At 37.9% G+C, this 24,384-nt stretch overlaps 1 protein-coding gene across 2 annotated transcripts; it reads right to left on the bottom strand.

Annotated features, from left to right (window-relative positions):
- Positions 1-8,283: 8,283 nt before the first annotated feature.
- On the bottom strand, positions 8,284-21,760 carry LOC141643010 (uncharacterized). Of its 2 annotated transcripts, XM_074452030.1 has the most exons (15): positions 21,167-21,749; positions 19,976-20,062; positions 19,835-19,890; positions 18,561-18,664; positions 18,358-18,408; positions 17,943-18,114; positions 17,512-17,832; positions 16,481-16,684; positions 15,878-16,378; positions 15,352-15,561; positions 12,246-12,434; positions 11,066-11,238; positions 9,327-9,479; positions 9,151-9,232; positions 8,284-9,074 (listed from the first exon to the last, which is right to left on the bottom strand). In XM_074452030.1, exons 4-15 carry the CDS (start codon positions 18,629-18,631, stop codon positions 8,685-8,687), a joined length of 2,517 nt encoding a protein of 838 aa, XP_074308131.1. In that variant the 5' UTR covers positions 18,632-18,664; positions 19,835-19,890; positions 19,976-20,062; positions 21,167-21,749; the 3' UTR covers positions 8,284-8,684. The 2 variants fall into 2 exon arrangements, with proteins under 2 accessions (XP_074308131.1, XP_074308130.1); XM_074452029.1 differs by lacking the exon at positions 19,835-19,890 and having other exon boundaries at positions 21,167-21,760.
- Between the last annotated feature and the right edge of the window lie 2,624 nt (positions 21,761-24,384).

Raw genomic sequence — 24,384 nt, 5'->3', positions numbered from 1 at the left:
GTATTTTCTGATCACAAGAGTCTCAAGTACATCTTCACGCAGAAGGAGTTGAACATGAGACAGAGGAGGTGGATGGAGCTGATTGGCGATTATGACATGGAGATCATCTACCATGAAGGGAAGGCCAATGTTGTTGCTGATGCTTTGAGTAGGAAGAGTGTACATTCTCTGTGTACAGCTCTATCCTTGATGAGGCTAAGGGATGAGGTAGCGAGTTTTGGGATACATATGATGCAGAAAGGTGATGCCATGGGTGATATGACAGTACATCTCGAGTTTTATGATGATATTTGGGGTAAGCAGGCTTTGGATCCTAAGATAGTTGAGTGGAGAGCTGGAGTAGAGAAAGGGACAGTGTCCCGCTTTTCTATCCATACAGATGGTAGTTTGAGGTTTGACGGTAGGTGGTGTGTTCCTAATGATGAGGAGTTGAAAAAGACTATCATGACAGAGGCGCATTGCACACCATATTCAGTTCATCCAGGTGGAGACAAGCTATACAAGGATTTGAAGAAAACGTTTTGGTGGCCTGGGATGAAGAAAGAGACAAATTTGAGTTTGTGTCCCGTTGTTTGACATGCCGAGAGTTAAAGGGGAACAGAGACGACCACAAGGTAAGATTCAGTCTTTAGAGGTACCTGAGTGGAAGTGGGAATCCATTTCCATGGATTTCATTGTGGGTCCGCCAAGAGTCAACAAGGTAACAACATGATTTGAGTGATAGTGGATCGTCGACCAAGTCACTCACTTTGTTCCAATGAAAGATACATGGACTAAGGCACAATCGGCTATGGCCTATCGAAAGAACGTCTTTGAAGTTACATGGAGTCCCTAAGGACATAGTGTCTAACAGAGATGCGAGGTTTATATCGAGGTTTTGGAAGGAGTTGCAGGAATCGTTGGGAACAACTTTGAAGATGGTACAAACATTTCATCCCGCGACAGATGACGGGCAGATCGAGAGAACAATCAAGACTCTTGAGGATATGTTGCGAGCTTGTGTGATGGATTTTGGTGGTAGCCGGGAGCAGAGGTTGGACTTGATAGAATTTTCTTACAATGTGCCTATCACACCAAAGTATTGGTATGGCACCGTTTGAGGCTTTGTATGGGAGGAGATGTAGGAGTCCAATCTGTTGGGACGATAGTGCGGAGACAGTGGTTTTAGGACCAGAGATGGTGCATGAGATGGTGGAACAGATTAAGATGATCAGGGAAAGGATGAGAGCAGCTCAAGATCGACAAAAGAGTTATGCAGATCTACATCGCCGGGATATAGAGTTTCAAGTTGGGGACAAGGTTCTTTTGAAAGTGTCTCCTATGCGTGGGGTTATGAGATTTGGGAAGAAAGGCAAGCTAAGTCAGAAGTTTATAGGGCCTTATGAGATCTTAGAGCGAGTTGGGGAAGTTGCTTATCGTCTGGCTTTACCAGCTGCATTAGAGAGAGTGCATAATGTGTTTCATGTATCGCAGCTGCGGAAGTATGTGAGTGACCCGTCACATGTGTTAGAGGCAGAGAGCTTAGAGCTAGATGAGTCCTTATCATATCTTGAGGTGCCTAAGCAGATTCTAGACCGAAAGGTTAGAAAGACTAGGAGTGGTGAGACAGTTTTGCTTAAGATCCTTTGGTCTAACCACGAGACCGAGGAAGCTACATGGGAGCCAGAGGAAGCTATGAAAGAGCGTTACCCTTTCCTTTTTGATCAGGTATGTATGGTTACGGGGACGTAACCTTGTTTCTTTTAGAGGGGTAGGAGATGATCGCGAGCAGTTTTTAAGAGTTTTATACCCCTTTTATATGTTGTGTCGGTAGGTTTGTCGGGATGAGTTGGGTTAGTATCATGTTTTATGTTGTATTTTGTTTGGCTTGTGAGTCGGGAATGTTGTGGGAGTACCTTTGTTTAGTAGTGGTTTGAACTTCGGGGACGAAGTTCCTTTTAAGGAGGGAAGACTGTAATACTCCGTATTTATAAGTCTTGAGGTACTCTATCGAGTAGGCCTTACTCTGTCGAGTAAGGGTAAGTTGCGAAATAAAATAGTTTCTGACCTGTTGGGTACTCGATCGAGTAGTTGGGGCACTCGATCGAGTAAGGGGGTACTCGATCGAGTACCTTGGGTACTCGATCGAGTGTCCGGTGTTACGGGGAGTTTTCTCGGGTTTTGTTAATTATGCGATTAAGGTATTTAAGCTTCGTCGTCATTATTCTAAATCACTTTTACAAAACCTAAATTCCTGTTTAAGAGAGAAAGCAAACAAGTTCATCTTCTTAATCGCATTCTTAGCAATTCCCGGAGTTCGGACGGTCAGTTCTTGTCGTTGTTCGTATCGTTGAGTTCCTTGCGTCGAGGGTAAGATCTATGTACCCTTTTTATCGTATTTCCTTTGATTTGGTTAAACCCTAATTTAGAGATTGGGGGTTTTATGTGTAGTATGTGATGTGGTAGTCTCTATGTGTTGTATGATAGGAGGAGGGTTCATAGAAGAGGCTTTTTGACTCGGCCAGAGAGACCGTCGATTGTGTGCATACCAGGTAGGATTTCCTACTCAGTATTAGTCCCATAATGGGATATTGGTTGATGTGTTGCATTTGGTTGTTTGATATAATAATTGTACTGTGTTTGTGGTTGTGATCGTTGTTGATGGTTCGCGAGGCGTGGCCTCGGCTGAGTGGGGTCACTTGCGGGAGTGACTTCACGCCCTAGTTTCGCCTTCTGTGGAACCCGCCACAGAAGGGATGTGCACATTAATGGACAGGGTTTATCGCTCACTATGTGGAGCGGGGATTTGGTGGGTACGGCTGCGGTCCCCCCCGGGGTGGTGGTCCAAAGTGGACGGTCAGTATTGAGAGGATTGGAATCGATGGGTTGTGTGTGTGTGTGACAGTAAGCTGTCTGTTTATCTTATCGTTGTTGTTTATATTGATTGTGTGATTAGTACTGACCCCGGTGTTGTTTTGTAAACCTGCGGTGATCCATTCGGGGATGGTGAGCAGATATTGAGCAGGTATTGAGATGAGTCTTGGGATAGTGGGATGCCACGACATGATGATAGGAGTCTTCCGCTGTAGCTTTTAGTTTATTTACATTTCAGTTAGAACAGTCAGTTTGAGATCATGTATCGTACTTTTGGTTTGGTTTTGAGGATTGTAACTATTCGCTAAATTATTTATAATAAACGTTGTTTCTTCATTGTTGTTTGATTATCATTGCGTCGGGTAACCGAGATGGTAATGTCTTCATACCTGAGTGGCCCTGGTAAGGCACTTGGAGTATGGGGGTGTTACATTGTCACTGCAAGTCGGGCGTCTTCGTGGGAATCCGCTCTTCTTCTGTGACAGCGTCTTATTTCTTCACTTTCTTTTTATTCTTATGGGATTGGTCTTTAGTTCTTGCTTCCTCTTCATACTAGTCCATCAAACATCGTCAAATAGCTTCCGAATATGCACGAAAAACGGGAATCTCCGCCTTATTGTCTTCTTTCCTACAAAACATATGAAATGCGATAGAAGAGAAAATAGGGAGTTTTTGACGGATAAAATGGTCATAGAATGTTATAATAGTATGCAAAATGGACTCAATTAGGGGACTAAATGTGCGCAAATAATGATCACATCAGATGCGATGACAAACAAACTACGTAACTCCTTTTCTCCTCACTTAGGTTTTAGAATAGATAAAAGAAACTAAGAAAAGTGACGGACAACCTTTTATACTTATCTCGCATCATTAACAAAACCCGTCAAACTCAGCCCGTAAAACTCACTTACTCGATCGAGTAAGTCACTTACTCGATCGCTCGATCGAGTGACCCTTACTTGATCGAGTGCCAAGCTTACTCGATCGAGTACCCATCAGGCAGACTACTGTTTTGCGTAAAAATATACTTACTCGACAGAGTAAGCCCCACTCGATAGAGTACCCTAAGACACATAAAACCGTAGTATTACAACAACATTCCCACCATCAGGCCAGCCAATCCGCCATGAATGACGATCTTATTCCACACATCCTCTCCCCATAGATATTTATCTCAAAGTTGTGAGTTTCGAACTTAAAACACTAAGTTATAAAATTACCCCCCGTTTAAATTAAAAATCAACTTCACAAAAACAAATCATCACTCAAAACATGAAGTTATCAAATTAAAGTTATCGGTCATTAACCTAAAAGCCCTGCTTTAAATAAATATTAAATAATGAGTCATATTTATATACATTTTTATACCTCCTCTTAGTTACTTTTGATACGGTTTTTGTGCTAACTATGCCATTTATATGTCATTTATGCTAGTGATGAGTCATAATTATATACATATTTATGCCTCCCCTTAGTTACTTTTGATACGATTTTCGTGCTAGTTTATGTTAATGCATTTTATGCTAGAATGTTGTTACTTCCTGATAAGTCCATTTTATATACATTTTTACCCCCTACTTTAACTCTAATATGTATGTCATTTTCACTAACCTTAGTGTTTTTATGAGCTAATATTGTATTCTAGTTGTTTTTGCATGTTTTGTCACATTTTGTAGGAAGTTGAGCTTTTAGAAGCTTATTCCATCACTTGTGTAAGAAACTAGAAGTAAAGCTAAGTGTGGAGCATGAGTTGGACCAACATTGAAGTGTAACATGGATTTGCATGCATAAAGATATGGATTAAAATGAAAATGCAAAATAAAGTCTTATGCAAAATCAAGCCCAAGAAATCAAGTCCAACTAGATGGAAGCTTAGGATACGAGAATACATTGGATGCCATGCTTTAAGATCATTATCAGATGATTAAACAAGGCATTAAATATCAACATTGGATACTATGTGCATTAACTAGAAGAATTAAGAAGACGGAGCCAAATCACCACGACCCCGATCGGGGTTACCTCCCTCTTAATTGCTTACGTTTCATCATTCACCCCTATATAAAGGGTGTTGATCCGGGACCTAAAGGACACCTCTTACACTTCTTACATACCTTCTACACCACTTCTATACTCTCATTTTTAGTTCTTAATTTAGGTTAGATTAGATTTCCCTTTATCATTTCCTTTATGTTATAAACAATTTCTTTAAGCATTTCAATTTATATTACAAGTTCATTCACAATTTCCATTTCAAGTAGTCGTTCTTCTATATTCAAGTTCTATTTCCATTGTCAAGGTAATTTCATTTCTAGTATTATTTTATTATTCCTTAGCCATTTACATCACTAGTTAGTATGTTTATCTTTATCATTTCATATGTCACTAGATTAGTTTTCATTATGCATAAGTAATTCAATTGTCTAGGGAATAAGGGAAACCATGCATAAGTAGTTCTTGCAATTGTTGAACTAGGATGTTATAATATCGTTTCATTGTTTCTTTTACATGTTTGCATTGTTTTGTTAGTCTTTGATAATTGATCACTATCTTAGATTAAATTTGTTAATTCGTTCTATAAGGTGAGAGGCATGGAATTGGATTAGACTAAGCATGTGTAGTAGGATGACCTAGTCATAAACGAGAGTTTCTCTAGGACCCGGTCTATGGTTGACACTAATATCGAAAGGTGGGTGTCTCTAAGCCTAAACAATTAACGATTCATCAACTCCTATGTTTAATTTGAGCATTTACATAATTTGCATGTGTGACCCGACCTCCCTAAACTATTTATTTATCATTGTTGTTTTCTTCCATTATCCAACCAACCAATCATACGATAATCGACCTTGATAATATTCACTCCATAACAACTAATTAACAACAACCGTCTTTCTGTGGATTCGGCCCCTACGTACTACATTCATTTGTGTCTAGGGTATTTATTTTTGCATAGGTGTGCAATAGCCTATCACTTCCGCTATTTGGTGTTTAATGCAGGAAAGATGCATTTATGGAGTACATCGATGAAATGAGCACCGCAGAGTGGGCATGAAGAAATACACGGAGCATGACACGGGAATCTAGAAAGTAACGGTAGAAACAACGGAGAAAGTACGAAAAATTAGTTAACAATTCGATTTAATAAAATTATTTTACTTATTTAAATTTGAGTTTGATAAAATTAATTGGAATGGATATAATTGTCATAATAGCGTGAGTAATCAAAGAAACAAGCGTAACCGGAGATGTCGTGAAAGTAATAATATTAACCGTGGGGTTAGTGACTGTGTCTCATAATTTGTTAATACATTTTACATTTCATCAACGCATAATTATTTCCTAAAAAATAAAATTTGACGATAAATAAAGGTAGCCCAAATAAAATTTAATTTTGTCATCATCTGGATTTTAGAGAGTCAATGATTTCTTTGTTTTTTTTATTTTAATAATTACTAGTTGGAATGTCCGTGCTTCGCACGGGGCAATTTGTAATTCTTCCATATCACATTTAACGTTCATTGTTTTAACTCTTAGTAATGAAACGGTTTAGAAGGCTATAACGTTTTTAAACTACATAGTATTTTCCACTGTTGTGCTTTAATTTCCACTCTAATACTCCCTCTCACGCAAATATCCTTTGGGCTTGAAGTGTAAATGTAACGGAAGGCCTCCCCATATTATACCTGCTGCCAACATTCCACTTTAGAGATGATGAGTGGTGAGATTTAAACTTGTGACCTTTTTTGTCACACTGGCTAGGATACGAAATTAAGAAACCATTTCAACCAAAAACTTAAATTAATGGTTGGAGTCCTAAGATTGATTTTATACTCTAGCAACATGTACACCCTTGCTTGACTACAGGTTATAGGGGTGTATAACGGTGCGGGTCAACTAAGCTCAGCCCGTAACTCTAGGCCACGAAACTCCAGTCCGGCCAACCCATAACACAACCTCGAGCTGGCTAATGCTCAAATGTCTTTGGTCCCGCCTGATCCCAACACTAAAAAAAATAAAAATAAAAATAAAGAAGATTCGGCCCGGCCTCGTGTGACCTACTACTTAATGGGCTAGGCTCGGGGTGAAAGAAGTTATTCATGTCCTATGTTCGGGTCGTGTTAGGTTTGCAACCTCTCAACTTGGCCCACACCCCAGCCCGGCCCATTGAAGAACCCTAATGGGCTCCTAGATTTTCAACGGGCTTAAACAAATAAATCGAGAAAGCTTTATTTCAAAGTCAATGTGATAACCTATGTCAACTTATGCATATGAAAAATAGTATATACACTCACAAATTTTCATTTAAGACGGAGATTTCCATCTTAAACTTAAAACGGAAATATCACAAAAATACGATGTGATATGAATAAGACAAATGCATAATGCATAGGTAAAAACAGAATATTTGTTTCATCCACATAAATGGTGTATTATTTAACTCGTTTTATTTTTTAGATGGATATATAGATTTTGAGAGAGATTTTCTTTATCAACACAATAATTAATTAAAATATCTACATCTCACGGAGTTATTTTTATCTAATTTTAAATTGTTTTTTTTTTTTTTGACAGCTAATTTTAAATTGTTGATGTATGGTAATCATCTCAATTTATTAATGTATGTCACGTGTACTCCTTATGTTGGTGTATTTGTTTATTGTTTGTTGTTAATCGTCTCAATTCGAGTGTAGCACGTCTTCTGGCCTTAATTTGTTATTCTCTCCAACACATTTGTGTTTTGCTATCCTCGTTTCCTTTTTATTCGACTCGGCGGCGCTGCGCTAATGCACATAGTTATTTGGAATTTGTACTTATTTGGTTCAAAATAAACGGGGAGGGTATGTTATCAGCTTATGTTAAGGGGGAAAACGGGCTATAGTGACATTATGTCATTTTTTTGTTTTGATACAATATTGAATCAAATGGCTCAATCGGAATACTTTGTTTAAAGATTATGTCATTAATATAGAGGGATATCATAGTTCAGGTGAAATGCGTATGATTCTAACAATAATTAATATTTAATATTTTAAAGATCAACTCTTGGATGCAAATTCAGTAGCTTAATTAAATACCCAATTAAATATTGTAGGTAGTTTTAAAAAGCTGGACTCTCTCACATCTCTCGAAATCCCAACTTTTAATGTGGGAGCTCAGAAGTCATTGACAGTGGTTAGACTCTCTATAATCGCTCGAATACTTCCTGTTTTAATTATATATAATGATAATGATGATTATTTCCTTTGACACAACTTTACGTTTATTTAATTTAAGTACTTTGAATTTCAATTGTGAATGACTCCTTTAGTTACCATTAAATTAGCTCAAGTGTTACACAACGCAAGTGTTTCGAGTGAAAGGTAGGAGCTAGTGCGTTAACTTGGATGAAGGTTTAGACACAAGGGATGGAAGTAAGCGGCAGTCTGATGATCAAAATCGCATATACTGCATTAAAAGTGAAATTTACAATTACACATTTGTTGTGCATAAACTTCATTAGACCAAAAAGGAATCTAGTGAGTTGCCGCCTCGATCTTCATAATTCATTCTTCACTTACTGCTATAAACTCAAGACACCTGACCTAAGAATAAGCTGGTATATCATTCAATCCCGTTGAAGGTCCTTCACCTCTTATATGAAGATCATATGCACAGTAATTTGGTAAGGAGTGCTGGCAAAGAATATTTCAGCGACCGGATTGAATTCTCAATCCACCCGAAAGAACTGCTACTACGTCTATAAGAACTGAGAAGCCGTTCATCCTTCAGAACACAATTTTTCTACTCCGTGTATTAAATAGAATGAAGGAATGATGTGTAACTCACTACCCTCCAAGAGATTTCTGCTTATATCCATACTTCATCCTCTCAAATAGCTTCTCTTTTATTTTGCGTTTCTTATCCATCTTTATCCGGTATCGTTGTTCCCTCTCTCTCTCATATATACCTTGCCAATGCACTTCCCCTGTCAGTGGCCACAGCCACGTTCTACTTTGCAAGTCACCATCATCTGCTGCCTCAGCAAGGTCTTCGTCCATGCTCTTCAAGAGTGTGAAATTGAAATATTTGACCCACATATGCCCCTTTCTTTGATCCACCGGGTGCTGTTCTTTGAGCAGTCCAGTTTGTGGATTTATATATACCATCTTCCGAGCACTGTGATAAGCCCATACATTGACTAGTAGTTCCAAGATCCGACAGTAACAGTTCTTTTTCTGAAATTACGGCCAATCAATAAAGAATTACATGAAACCGTGTAGGACATGAATGAAATTCAGGAGATGAAATTACCTCAGGTTCTGATAGCCCCAGAGGGCACTCACTTAGTGTACTGGTGTCACTATGCATAGCATCCAGAGAATCAACAAACATCCTTCAAGGATATAAATTTCAATTTTATATATAAGTTACTCCCTAAGACAAAAGGATCACGGGAAGAAAGGGATAAAATGTTTCTGAATATTTACCTTGAAAACATTATGAATTCCAGAAAAGAAGAAGTTGGCATGACCCAGCTATGCAATGTGGACCAATGGTCTGAGTCCTCAGGCATTGGAGGGAGCGCTTCGGCGTTTAAGGGCAAGCTATACATATTACGGAAAGCTTTCTGAAACGCAACTCTGAGGAACATTCATAAAAAATGGTCAGCCCAAAAATAGTCAAAAGGCCACGAAAACTAATGTTTCTGGATATATCTTCATTGCATTAAGAAAACTGAGCAGTGAGCATGTACCTAACAATATTAAAACATATTCTCAAGTTTATAAGCTTTCTATGGAAAAGAAGTCTTGTAGGATGATCCGCAAGCATGAGAAGAAAACATAGTGAGTATGAAAAAAAGGATTTTGAAGGAGCACGTGGCATACTCTGCATGTAAGACAACACCGTAGGCTACAAATTTGTAAAGGGTTTGTAGATCACCGAGACTGAAATTTTACATAATTTTGAGGCAGTATTGCATGCATTAAGCCTCCCTCCCTCAATGTTAGTAAAGTTGATGACGTATAGCACATCTCATATTTTATAATAAAAGTCCAAGCCATTCCTGTAATCTGGAGCCTAGTAAGAAAGATCCAAATATTCTACAAAACTAATTAATTCTATAATGATTGTCGATGACACTTAAAACAAAATTTCAAAGCTCTTTTAAAACAAAGGGAGACTATATATTCTACATATATAGTGAACCACAACAACAATATTACCCCATTGCGGCACCCACAAATTGCAGGGTAAAGGGAGTTCGGATGAACGCAACCTTACCCCTATGTTAGCAACAAAAAGAGGTTGTTTCCAATAACCCTAGTTAAAAATTGCGTCGCATCGAAGGACTACACTTCACAATAGAAAGATGTGCAGCTACTTTAGTGAGCCATTTTGCTTTCTTTGAAAAAAAATGCACTCTTTAAAAATAGTGTCAGGAAATGAGAAGAATGAATTAAGAATACTAAACTATTGAAAATTGCAGCTTAACCAAGAAAGTATGTTGAAAAAAAATACACAAGCACGTGAAACGCATCTGGTATTCTGGCTATTTGCTTAACAGAAACCTACTAGAATACATCATGGATAATGCAAGCCCCTTATAATTAGCCTTTGATTGCATTTGGTAGTGCATGTGCACAACAACATTTTAATATAGTTTGTAAGAGTCACTCTAATGATATTAGAAAAAGATCCTATTGAATAATCCATATTAGTCCTCTTGTCCTCTATCAGGAAGTAATTGACAAAGCCTTCCACCTCTGGCGAAAGATAATCAAGAAAGCTATCTTCAGAAGATGTGAACGAAAAATGTTACGAAAAGATTTTTGGCGAGTTGGTTGCTAGACTTGTAAACATTTACAAAAGGAAAGGTCACACAACTCTGTTTACTAGTTCAGTCAACTTTTCTGCTGAAACTGAAAAACAAAATCTCCTGCTTTGTGTTTATTTATCTAAATTCCATGTTTTTTATGTGATCTCTTGAAGGCTAAAATGACTAATCACCATTCTGGTTCCCACATAAATGTACCTTCCAATAAAGGGCCAAATATTTTGAAGGCAAAATAAAATTGTAACACAATTAACCAGTTCACTTTCAACTTTACAGCTAGAAGAAGCACAGAATTCCACTCGAAATAGTAATAACAAACAACCATTTTATGGACAAGAATAATAATTGCATATATTCAATGTAAAAAAAACTGAAAACAATAATCTGTACCTACAGTTCCCCCGGTTCAAGGCATCACAAATTGACCAAAAAGAAATCAAGCTATCTCTGCCAGCTTGTGCATGATCCAGGTCCAAAGAAGTCCAAAAGTACATAACATCTCCTTTAATGTGATGTTGTATATTTTCTTCGAGAATCTTTTCTGCTTTAACAGACAGGGAAACCTGTTTGAACCACACGATCAGACCTACAATTTGACCTCTGATAGGGATTCAGAAATAAGAAGCATCATCTTATACAACAGCGCTAGATTTGTCTCATCGTATACATATAAATATAATACTCCCTCCGTACCACACCAAAGGTAACGTAGGGAAAAATGGAGTATTTAAGAAAAGGTGGAAAAAGTAAGGGTAAAGAGGGAAAAAATAGGTGGGGTATGTAAATGTGTGTTTAATTGTGGGTTGGTAGGTGGGGTATGTAATGACATTTTGTGTAAATATCAAATGGGTATAAGGATAATTTGGTAATGTTGTGGGCCAAATAAGGAATGTTACCTTTGGTGTGGTACGTCCGTTTATAGTAAGTGTTACCTTTGGTGTGGTACGGAGGGAGTATATAAGCATGCAGCATGAGCTTAGCAAACAGTGTAATAGTTTGTGTAATACGATCATGGTTTAATCTCTTCCGAGACATATCGTATAACCTGATAATCTGAGATGTTTCGGTATCAGAGAAGGCCGATACGAGATATCTCGATATGTTCGTGTAAATTAAAAATAGGAAAATATCGGTCAAGACGACTATGTATCGGCCAACTCGGCCCGATATTGTCCGCGATGAACGAGTTATAACTTGTATCAGTCAAATTTTGTAATGAAAAGCTCATAAAATTGTATAGCATTGGTTAAATAAATTCTTTTAAACAGAATTTATCTCAACTTTATATGAAACGGCCAATAGATGATAAAACATCTACAAAAGCTTGTCGAATAATATCACCACGATAACCGCGACTAGGAGCGCGACGGTCGAGTCGAGGATGATTCCGCGACACCGTTACCGCTATCGCAACTGATTCCGCAATCTTAAACCAGGAATAGGATAAATAGTAGCATATGTCTCCATAAGCATTGTTTTTTGTAAGCAAACAAATTCTAGAAAGACTTGAAATTTTAATCATCAAGACAGTAATCCGCAATATAAACTATCACTTAGCTCCGAAAGTTACCTCTTTACCCGAAGCTCGCCAAGACTGAAACCCAATCCATGGTCGCTTGTGAATGTCATCCACCTTATATGCAATAGAGAACAGGCCTCCCATTTCACAGAGAACATCATGGTACCGAGAGTCATTTAATAGCGGAAGCCTATAAGCTGCATCTACATCATCTGAACTTAGCCTTCTTGTTCTCCTAGACTGATATGAATATAAGCACAACAAACGCACATGAATAAATAAATAAAACGTCGTATATTCAAAAACACGTGACTACACCTGTCAAACGGGTCAGACAGGTCCAGTCACGGGTCGGAAAACAAGTAAAAGAAATCCCCCGTCGTCTTTTTTAAACCTTTTTTTAAAATTGAAAAAAAAAAAAAAACATATTTAGTATTAAACTATTAATATTTTAATCCGCGAAAGTGGTAAACGACCCCCTAAATTTGCTTTGATGTGAGTTTAACCACATCAAAGAAAACTTAAGGGGGTCATTTAATTGTTTGCATTACTTATATTGAAAAAGTTGTAGAACTTAAATCATTTTAACAATTATTTTAGGAAATTTTTTTATTAATAAATAGTATTAAAGTTATATAACATTGATTTTTTAATTGTATTTTTAATTTAAAATTCAACAACAACAACAACAACAACATCAGAGCCTTAATCCCAAAATGATTTGGGGTCGGCTGACATGAATCATCCTTTAAAACCGTTCATGGTGAACGCAAATACAAATATTAATATAACATGTTAATATATAATTAATATTTCAATAATATTAGTGCTATAAATGTTTTATATTCACATTCAATATAAATTTATCTTTGACCCATAGGTCAGGTCGGGTCAGATGTTGACCATAAATTAAAAGGGTCATTTCGGGTTCGGGTCTATTGGGTCAAAGGTCAACATTTCGGGTCTACATGTGATGCAAGCTTGAGTCACATCACACCATTATTTTTTATTTTTATTTTTGCAAGAAAATTATCTCCTATTTTTATTCATCCACAAGAGGAATAGAAAATAGGAGTAGTATTACAAAATTATCCTCTAAAGGCTAACAAAGCCAAAAAGATAACTAACATCTACTAGCTATTTAGATGCTCCATTATATCATTATACACATAAGCCATGCAATGAGCAAGCAGAGGGCTACGATACGATACAACAGTTTGCGAAGGGGACGATGAAAAAATGTGAAGTGTCGTATGAAGATAAATGAAAAAGACGACGATGGATGACGAAATGTCAAGTTCATTGTAAAATCAACCATGTTATTTCCAGTTCAAAATTTTTAATTTATGTTTGTTTTTGGTCATTTTCCCATTTTCTTGTTATCAGTTCCAAGTGTTACAACTTCGTTTCTAAGGGTACTTATCCTTTTTTTTGTGTCATAACATGAGAAACATGTGTTATAAAATGCAGATTACACTGTTACAACAAGCATGGACTCACTTGGTCCCTATACAGAGAGCTCGGATCCCATGAATCCCTCTAAATATTTGAGACTGTGAGTCCAGATACAATATCATAGAATATTCTAAACAATATCACGAGTTATAGCAAACAATAGCACGAATTAACATTGAAAAACTAACGAAAAAAACATGCACGAGTGGCATGAATGGCCAGCGAGTCGCACGTGGTTTTTGTGTTTTTCACCAGGGCCTTCATTTTCTTGATCTAAGGGCTAAGATGGCGAACTAGGGACTCAAAAAGATAGGGCGACTCCTGGGATCCTGATTACTATATATAGTTGGGATTAGGCGAGTCCCTCTAAATATTTGAGTGAGTGAGTTCAGAAACAATATCACAATATCACAGATTATACTAAACAATAGTAAAACTTACACTAAACAATATCACAAAAACACACATAAAGAAAGCTCACCGGCGCGGCCCCCTGGCCACCGGTCGAACTGCCGGCTGGCCTGTACCGGCCACAGGCCGGACTGCATCCTTCTTCCCCCTATTGTTTTTTTTTTTAAATCTTGGCCCTTCATTTACTTGATCTAACGGCTGAGATGAAGACCTAAGGACTCAACAAGATAAGGGGGGCTCACCTGATCCTAGTTCTGTGTGTGTGTGTGTCGAAATATAAGGTCAGTGCCGTCATGGAGAGTTACAAAAGGAGACGGGAAAAAAATTGGGAGGGAGTACATAGATAGAGATTGGTGATGAAAAGTTGGAGAGTTTTGCAGCATTAAGTCACACAAAAATTGTAGCAAATGGGAAGTCTAGGGCTACGATACAGCAGTTTGCTTTCTTGGGGGAACACCGGTCAAGACTCAAGAATGATAAGTTCTGATGTTATAAGAAAAAGGTAAAACAGAAGGGATACGGAATCCTATGCATCACAATTGTTTTCTTTACTAGATGAATGTCGGGCACGGTGAATCAGTTCATTATTCTATTCTGGACAAGCGGGTGGTGCTAGCCAGACTTGGCTCACTCAGAAGACCGTCTTAATGTTGATTACGAGTGGACCATGCTGGTAATGAGGTTTATAGGGAAGTAAGAGTCTCATAAAGTCATAATAAGCATTCCAAATTTGAGTAGCCTTTCAGAAGCTCACCCTAAATACATAACTAAAATACATAATTAAGTACTAATCCATTGTCACACCACAAAGAATTTTAAGAGTAAAATCTTAGGACTCCATAAGAAAAGGAGAATTTAGTTAATTTCGAAAAGGCTTTTGCAAAGATACTATCCCAAATAAGGAAAAAGAATTATTGTCAGCACTTCAACCATAGTAACTGGCATCAGTCTTCACATTTAGCCCTGCCTTCACCAAGGTAGATTTCTGTTACCATTTGTATTCTCGGGGTTCTGTGGTGTTTTTTAGTTGCCATTTTGGGGTGAAGATTTTACAATGTTTGCCTCAGAACAAATAGCTTTAAACTTCTGGATTTTATGATCCAAGCTTAGTATATTAAGTTTTATCATTCTATTACCACCTTCAGCATTTAATCATATGATTTATCCAAAAAAAATCGAATCGAAGATATATAATAATTGAAGTACCACAAAAGCAGGAAGCAATATATCATAAGCATGGAAGTATGTGATAGAAATACATGGAAATATTTGAGATTCTTAGGGAACTTACCAGACTTAACCCACGATACAAGGAACCATGATGCAAAAGAGGCCAGGCCCCAGCTCCACTATACACCTCATAAATGCACAACAAACGGCCTGTTCTTTGTAGCTCACCCTCATCCCTTTCATTTACTTCAAATCTGAGCTTTTCAGATTTACGAGCATTTCGGTATATCTCATCCCAAGTACCAGGATCCTTCTCCATTCTCTCATCAATCTGTGCAGCAACAAACAATTTGATTAGTTTACGCAATAACTCGATCGCCAAGGAATATAAAACAAAGGGTGAAAACAAATTGGACGGAATGAGAGGGATGAGGGAATGGTATTAAATCTGGGTCACAAAGCCGCATCACGACAAAGTTACCATGCTTTTGAATATCAAACTACTGCACATTTGTGTCGTATCAGCAGATTATGGGCCAGCTACAGAGATCAGGCCATGATCACCGACTATGAGATTAAGCACGAGACCGAGAATTGATACCATGGATATGGGAAAATAAACAAAAGTCAGAAGGCAAGGGAAATGCCTGATCCATCTCTAATCTCTGGAATTCTTCAAAGCTGGCTATTTCTTCAACATCATCTACATCTTCCGCACTCACCACATCCTGTCCTGCAAGCTCATTGTTTTCCTCAGAATTATTTCTCAGAGAAGCAGTTCTACTGAATTCTTCCTCAAGATTAATGACAATACTGGGATCTCCTACTATATTGCCTTCATCATTATCAGTTGATTGTTCCATCACGTCAATAAAGGAATTCCAATCCCAGGAGTCCTGTTGAATGTCAGAAGTTGGAGCGGGCAAAAAAACATCTGAAGGAAAACTAAGAATGTTTTCCATAAGTTTGGCATAGCCTGCGATTGATTCTGAAGCTAATAAGTTCCTGGCAAGGAGCTTCCCGGCAGATCCAACAGCATGACCAAATTTGGACAACTTCTTATCATTTGCTATTAAAATTGAGAAGACTCTTAGCAAATCATCGGGATTGTGTTTAGAGAAAATCATCCCATGGACACCATCAACAACCTACAAAATGAGGAACCTTTTACCAAGCAAAACACGCGCGACACAGAAAAAAAAAAAAGATTGTCCAAATTAATGTCAAATATCAGAGCTCCAGAAACTCACATATCTCCTAGTTACTGAAATATCAGGCACAATAATGGGTATCCCGAAGGACATGGCTCTAATTAGGAATGGAGGGAAAGCTTGTTCTTCATGTGATGATCCATGCAGAACAATGTCTGCCATCAGTATCGCTCCATTCACATCATGGTCCATACGGTAGTGCCCCAGTGATCCTGGATTAAGTCTTAGCCGTGTAGCAACACCCTGACCGTATGAATGAAATAAGAACATAGTTTCACCAAAGAAATGAAGGGGCCATTTGGATCGGAAAAGGGTAAGAGAATGTGCTAAAAACGGAATAAGAAAGTCATGAAAAAATGTCAAAAGTAGTGCCTGCAAATGCAATGGATGTGAATAAATGCTACTTTGATCTGGATGATTCTGCATGATATCCTCCTCCGTGATACATGAACATAGAATAAGCCAACACCTCAATTGTGGTCACAACAATTTATATCCCCTTTGGTAACTTAGTTTGATAACTTAGCTCGAGCTCGACTAATCGGTTCCTATAATTATTGCCATGGGGTTAAGGGTACTATGGTTTCATAAGTAACTCTTTATGTTTAGCATCCTTGCATCGAAACAAGGTAGAACCCATAAAATCTATCTCCAATGAAGAACAATTGTTTGCACGAAGGCTGATATTGCTTCATCAAAACTAAGGTTTGGTACAATAATACGAGACTAGGAGGGGCAGAGGTGGAAGGATGAGTGGTGGAAGGGGAGGGGCTATGAGTCAATAATGTTTTCCTCTCAAATATTTCCAATGTTGCTATTCATATTTGGCTTGGGTAAAAGAGGGTAAAAGAGAAAATGAATCACTAAATTTCCCCAATCCAATTTACTAACCAAAAAATGGAAAGCATCTTTTTTCCTTTTTCCTCACCTCTCTTTCCCTCAAAATCCCTTCATCAAAATTCCAAACAAGGTATAAGATATATTTCGATAGATTTAGACCACACTATACTCCACAGAAAAATTTGAAATAAATGAAAATAAGTACTGCAGAAAAGTTATGTTTTAAACACCTCCAAATCATCATTATAGCCCTCACTGGCATTGCCACATAAGAAGATGAATTTGAAGGATCCACTGTCATCCTTTCCCTTTGCATACTTTGTAAGAAGAGGTCCGATAGTATGCATGGCAACAGCATAATCCCATGACAGTTCATTGTAGAAGACGGAGTTTCCAAGAACTAAAACCAGTACATCATCTGCACTATATCCACTGCTCATCCTCAACATGGCTTTGGAATGGTTTTTGACATAGCTTTCAGCAGCCCATACATCTATTGGTGATCCCGGAACGACAAAGAAGTTTCCACTGTCTAGAGAACTATATAACATCTGATACACAGAGATATGAAGACTGAGAGAAAAATTAACAGTAACAAAATCGCATATATCACTAGAAAGGTAAAAAACGACACAAGAAAAAACTGAAATGGCATGTGTACCGGGAGAGAGAAATCAGGAAAGACAACAACATCAGCCCTACTGAATACATGTCTCCAGTGAGATATTAGAGGTTGCCATTCCATCCGATTATAATGTAAAAGGCGCTTTGCAAGACTATCCTCTTGAATTATCCATACAAGTGGTACAGAACAAAATGGTTCCTGCATGAGGCTGCAAAAATATAGAGCTCGTAAAATCTCTGTACGTAGAAACTTAGTTTAGCAGCAACAAATATGACAGGCAAACTATTAATTTCAGTTGGAAGTATCTTACTTAATACCAATCCAACATAACGACAATTCACAATGACAATTCATTTGTAACACAATGTACGAAAGTAAAAGGTTGAGGACAACCCTTAAATTATCATACACTCCGATGTATAAAATATCAAATAATCAAAAAAATAATTACCTCGATATGACATCTTTCACTTCAGCTGAATCTACAATGACACCCTCAAAACTGTACCCAGGAAAGTAAAAATAGTAAACTAGTGCAGGTTACTGTTTAAAAGAAAGGTTACCAAAAATTTAGTTGTTTAAACTTTAAAGTAATTTCTTTTAAACTTCAAATTAGTCAATAGACAAAGTGTAGTAGTTAACTAGCAAACATACAGGGACCAATCAAAATGGCCATATCGTTCAAGATTTAAAATTGTCATTTGACCTCCTATTTCTTCCCACATTGCCCGTGCTTCCCCATCCTTCAGAGCATATAGCTGCCAAAAAGCGACACAAATTATGAATGATGCTACAGAACCTGAATTTTCAAGAACTAAGCAGACAGGTAGGGCCCCAAAAACAGACCCGACAGAAAGCAATTAAGACATTTTTGGTACAACAAGAATTGATCAGCGCATGAAAAAAAAAACTCATAAACATACATCAAATATACACTGCACAAATCTATAACAAATAGATAATGATAGAATACAGACTACAAACTCCAAAGCCCTCTCCGCTCCACACACACACACACGAATGGTTATTCTCAAACATCACTCTGCACCGCAGCAAAAGAAAAAAGGATAGGGAAGAAATGGATAATGGATATTAAGAGTGAGAGGAATGGGAATATGGGAATATAACTTGCCTTATTTAGGGGAAATCCAAGCCAATAACACCAAAAAAATGAAATATATTATTGTTTAATGTCGAACATCAAAATACTATTATTGTCATCAATAAAACAAGTAAAAGAAGACAGATACTGTTTCTTTAAAGTATTACTAAGAAGCTTCACAGATTCACGGAGAAATATTTGGCCATAAAATAAAAACAGAGAGGTAAGTCTAACTGGAGTAGAATCAGTTTCTCAAGCCAGCAAAAGATGATCTATATGAAACATTGCGAATTGCAACATGCAATTTTTCTGATAGCATAGCTGTCACAGAACTTTAATGAGTTAAAGCCTATTTCTAATGAAATTTTAGTATCAATCAGTTTTTCCAAAACATTACATAAAACATTAAAACCTAATACCTTAGTAAGCAATAATATGAGAAATAGTGCTGAGTGAAAGTCTCTAACCTAGCACATACTTCTCCAAATTCTTTCATGCTCCAGAATCTCCCTAACAGTAAAATACTACTCCTTATTTGTTACCCATTTCTTTCATTTTTTTTTCTTTTAACTTAGATCTGATACCTTTTTTTTTCAACTAATTTTATAGAAAATAATTAACTTTCAGATCTCATATACTCGTCTGGCACCAATTCTAGTGCCATATACAAAATTAACAGCAGGATCATTGGGGGAAACAATTCAGGACACTTTTCAAATATAGAGTACTGCCGGTATTTCAAGAACTTTAACGACCCTCTCAGTCTTCAAACTGATGTTTACAACAAGATACACCGAGGTAGTGAAACCGATGGGAGTACAATTACCACTTTAGATATTTCTATACGCAGGTCACTCCTAAATGCAACATATTCAGCAACTTCTGCAACGCAAGTCAGATGTCTTAAAGAAAGTCTTACACACGCATGCAAGAGAAAGCACAGAAATATGATACTTCAAAAGAATACCTTTAGCATATAGCCAATATGTCGTAAGTTCTTCATCACAGTGAACAGCAATAATGACTCAGCATTCTTCTTCAAGTTTCCCAAAATCTGACACCACAGAACATGTATAACACAAAGTCAATTAGAGAAATGGATATTGGAAGAAGGGACAAATAACAATAGCTTACATTGAACTTCGTACAGCTACAGCTACACTTTCTCGTCTCATTTACCTTCACAGCTAGTTTATATTGATTTGGTGGGAGCGGTTAATCAGCTAACGTAAGTCGATGTATGTAAACATTAACAAAAGTTCCTAAGTATTTTTTTTGCGTAATGGTGGAACCGCAATCACTGCCTTTTTTACAAGGCTAACAGGCTCTAATATCACTAGATCCAAAACCTCTACAAGATATAACTCTAATAGGAATTGAGTGGCTATTTATATATAGAAATAGACTACACAATTAGATAGGTATATTAAATGGTGAGAAAGAAAAATCACGAAATAAACACTAGAAATGTTTGTATATCTTCCTCCTGTAGACACTCTATATAACAATATCATCCAAATATATGACGATGAATTTATCGATAAAAGAGCGAAGTACATTATTCATTAGCCTTAGAAAGCTTGTTGGAGGGTTACATAGTCCGAATGGCATTACTAACCAATAACCATTCATACAATCCCAGCATTGTTCTAACCAATAACCATTCATACAATCCCAGCATTACTAACCAATAACCATTCATAGTCCGAATGGCCACTAGTAGTTATATTTAATATATGCACAGATACAGCTATTTACAGAAAACTCATTTGAGTCATGCCATGTTTGATATAATTACCCTGACTCTTCTCATTCCAATCAGAGTTACTTGTACATAGTTGTTAACCATCTTTTTTTACCTTTGCTTCAATGGCTAATGCTTTGATTCTAGATTCTTCACTAAATTCAAAGTTGAACAATTTCAGTTATTCCCATATGTGGTCAACAAGGCCTCCATTCTTATTCAAGTTGTACCGTGTAGGTTTCGGATGGTAAGGTCGCAATACCCAAGATTTAGCACAGACAATGTATAACAGCAACAAGAAGGAGTGGGTTCAAGAATACTTTAATTTGAGAAAAACTAACATGAACAGAGATGTATCCAAACATTAAACAGAATATAATGTATAACAAGAAAGCATTAGAAAGGAAAACTTACAAGAGCAAGCTTAGGCGGTCTAAGAGCAGACCTGTTCTCCATCCTGAGATGATGAAGGCGTCCTTGCAATAAAAAGCGGTCCGGCGAATGAAACCTTAAGAATGTACCAAGGCTGATCCCACGCGGAGGCATTCCACGATGACCGCCGCCGCCACCTTGTCGAAAAACGGAGGTAATAGAGCTCTGAAGCAACATGGAGGCCAAAGCGAAGCCGAAAACCGCCACCAAAATGATCCAATAAATCATGGAATTGCCTTTCAATTGGAATGTTTTACGGCGCGAACGGTGTCTACCTCCGGAGAAGTGTCGATCGAAGAGTTTGCCGCGGTGAGTGCGTTTGAATAGAGATAGTGCGCGGTCGGAGTGCGACCGAAATGTTAGATCTCCGTCGTCCACCGGTGGCGGCGAGTCGAGTTGCGCTGAGTTGCGCCCCATTCAAGGAGAGTCGGTTAGTCTCGCTCACGAGTACACTCTGAGACTGAGTCCTACACTGGAATTATTATTAGTTGATTAATTAATTAATTAAAATAAATTTGGTTTATTTATTTATTATTACTAACTGGAACTCCAAGTGGATGATGTTACTGTGAGATTACGGAAAGGGACCCAGAAGTTTCACTAATGAAGGCGGAAGGTGACAGATTCGTTTTATTAGGCACAAATTTTCATTTGTGACCGGTAATATCCGTCACAATCTTGTGACGGGTCAAATAAAATCCACTTGCATAAATAAAGACAAGCCTTTTGCAATTCGTAATTTATTTTCGCAGTACGATTTTTACTCAACTCAATACATTTTGCGCAATTCTTTCCATTTGCATACCCTAGGCCAAAAAGTTTTAAACCAAATTCTCTATTATCATTAAGTGCACATCTTCTCAGTCAATTGAACTATTCAAGTATAGATAATAATTTTGAGTAGATAACAGGTACGTAATTTGTTAAAATGCAAATTAATAATCAAATTAATGTTTTCTTTCAAATTTTTGTTGGATTTTAATTGTTTTATATAGGGTTTTCGGTTCTTTAGACGTGTTGTTGCTTGGCGGTAAATTGGCAATACGGCAAGGCGATGAGCGGCGTGGGTCGCCAGTAGCGATGAAGGCGCGGTGGATGAACTGATCGTGCTGAGGAAATAAGGAAATGGCGGGTTTGTCGGTACAAAGAAAGAGGGCGGCATCACGGTGGGTGGGAAGGGCGGTGTGAAACGCCAATTGAGATGAGAGGATGGCATCACCATTTGCGTGAGGAAGACGACGTTGCCGGTGAAGGGAGTTAGGCGACTTCGCTGATTTGGAGAGAAGGTTGTTAATGTTGGGGGATTGAAGTAGCCGGTGGTCATCTGTGGTGACTGGAGAAGGGAGGCGGTGGTCGGAGTGGGGCGGTGCATGATCGGGGTGGAGGTAGTGGTTATAGGGGAAATTGGGGAGATTGCTGGTGGGGCATATTGTTTTTTTCCTCTGTCTATGTGCAAGTATCGTACATTCGTACTACGTTGAACAAGTGGAAATAGGAGGGGTAATATGGTCAAATATGAGTAAAATGTGTATTGTGAAAATAAACATCCTTGCAATTTCCTAGGCATCTTTACTTTTGTCCACGATTAACGAGTTATAACTTGTATCGGCCAAATGTGGTCGATACAAGTTATAACTCGTTAATGAAGGCGGAAGGCGACAGATTCGTTTTATTAGGAGGGACTGAGAAAGGTAAGTTTGAGTTTTTTGGCATTTGGTTCACCCTAGCTCCGAGTTGTGACTTTAGACATTTTTTTTTTGAAAGGAAAACGCGAAGGCATTCTATAATAAAAGATAAATAAAACAGTAAAGCACTATTAGCATTCGGTGGGAACGACTCTTACCAGACCGAACGGTCAGTAACTCTAGAACCTAAATGAGCTAAAGAATGAGCAAAGCAATTGTTTATACGACTAGTATACAACCAAAAAACTGAAATAAACTGAGAGCTTAACAATAAAATATCATCAATAAGAAGAGAAAACGTGCTCCTGCCATGCTCCTTCCGACGCAGCGGCTCAACAACTTGAAGACAATCACTTTCAATCTCCACTCGCTGATGTCCTCTCCGTCGTGCATCCTGTAACACCCCCATATACCAAGGTGCCTTACCAAGGACCACCCTAGCATATGAAGATGTTACCATCTCGGTTCCCCGACGTAAGTATATCAAAAGTAACCATCCAAGAACAACTATTAAATATAATGTTTAACGAATACATCGTCTTAACTAAAAGCCAAAGTAAAAGAATATAAATCCCAATACATCAAAACAAAGTATCTAAACTCGTGACAGCGGAAGCTAAACTCAAAGTGATGACATCCCATCCTCGTCCCCGCAGCTAAATGTAATCATCACCTATCATAATCTGCTCACAATCCCCGAATGGATCACCACAGTTTTATAAAACACAACGGGGTCAATTCACTGAATAATCAAAATAAGCTAATCACAAGGAAACAACCAAGGCAAACAACTGTACGACCATTCTCCAACTCCAATCATATCCAGTATCCGACTACACACTTAAGTGTGTAGTCCTGCCAGATTACCCATCGCAACAGGTAATCATCACCGCCAGTGGGGGACCGCAGCCTTGCCCACCTAATCCCCGCTCATCGCAGCGAGCAATAACCCATGTCCATTAATGTGCACATTCCCCTTTGTGACGAGAACCACAAGGGGCGAATCAAGGGTGTGAAGGCATTCCCGAATGATGACTCCACTCAGCCGAGTACGCACCTCGCAAACATAGACAAACAACAACCAATCCATAACCAACAATTCCAACAATGATACTAATCATGTCAATACAACAACAATTCATCTTAAATCAATTAAACAGGCAACTGAGTAGGGAAACCCTACCTTATCACCGATCCGAATCACGAGTATACAGCGGAAGCTAGAAACGTTCCTCTACGAATCATTCACCTAACAATAATCTAATCACAGAAATGCCAAACAACCCTTTTCCCCAAATCCAAACATTAGGGTAAAACCCTAAAGGACAACTCTAAACAAAAGATATGAAATTAGTGACTTACCAACGAACTGACACGAAAGAGATGAACGAAAGACTCACAAACGATCAATTACCTTGAGAGTGATTAAGGATGATTAGAGGAGTGTGGAATATAATTAGGTTTTGGTAAAATGAATTTAAACTGTAAAAACACGATTTATATAACCTTTAATCA

The sequence above is a fragment of the Silene latifolia genome, chromosome 2 (genome assembly GCF_048544455.1).
Source record: "Silene latifolia isolate original U9 population chromosome 2, ASM4854445v1, whole genome shotgun sequence".
NCBI lineage: Eukaryota > Viridiplantae > Streptophyta > Magnoliopsida > Caryophyllales > Caryophyllaceae > Silene > Silene latifolia.
Note: the sequence above shows the minus strand (reverse complement) of the source record. Positions and strands in the feature narration are given on the sequence as shown.

Bases quoted from the DNA above. Each gene is read 5' to 3' on its own strand.
- LOC141643010 (XM_074452029.1), bottom strand. From the start codon at position 21,601: ATGGGGCGCAACTCAGCGCAACTCGACTCGCCGCCACCGGTGGACGAC. The intron at 17,833-17,942 runs GTACACATGCCA...TCTGTGTATCAG, and splicing joins TTCCTGATTTCTCTCTCCCG to ATGTTATATAGTTCTCTAGA. The intron at 12,435-15,351 runs GTAAGTTCCCTA...TATTCATATCAG, and splicing joins TGTATCGTGGGTTAAGTCTG to TCTAGGAGAACAAGAAGGCT.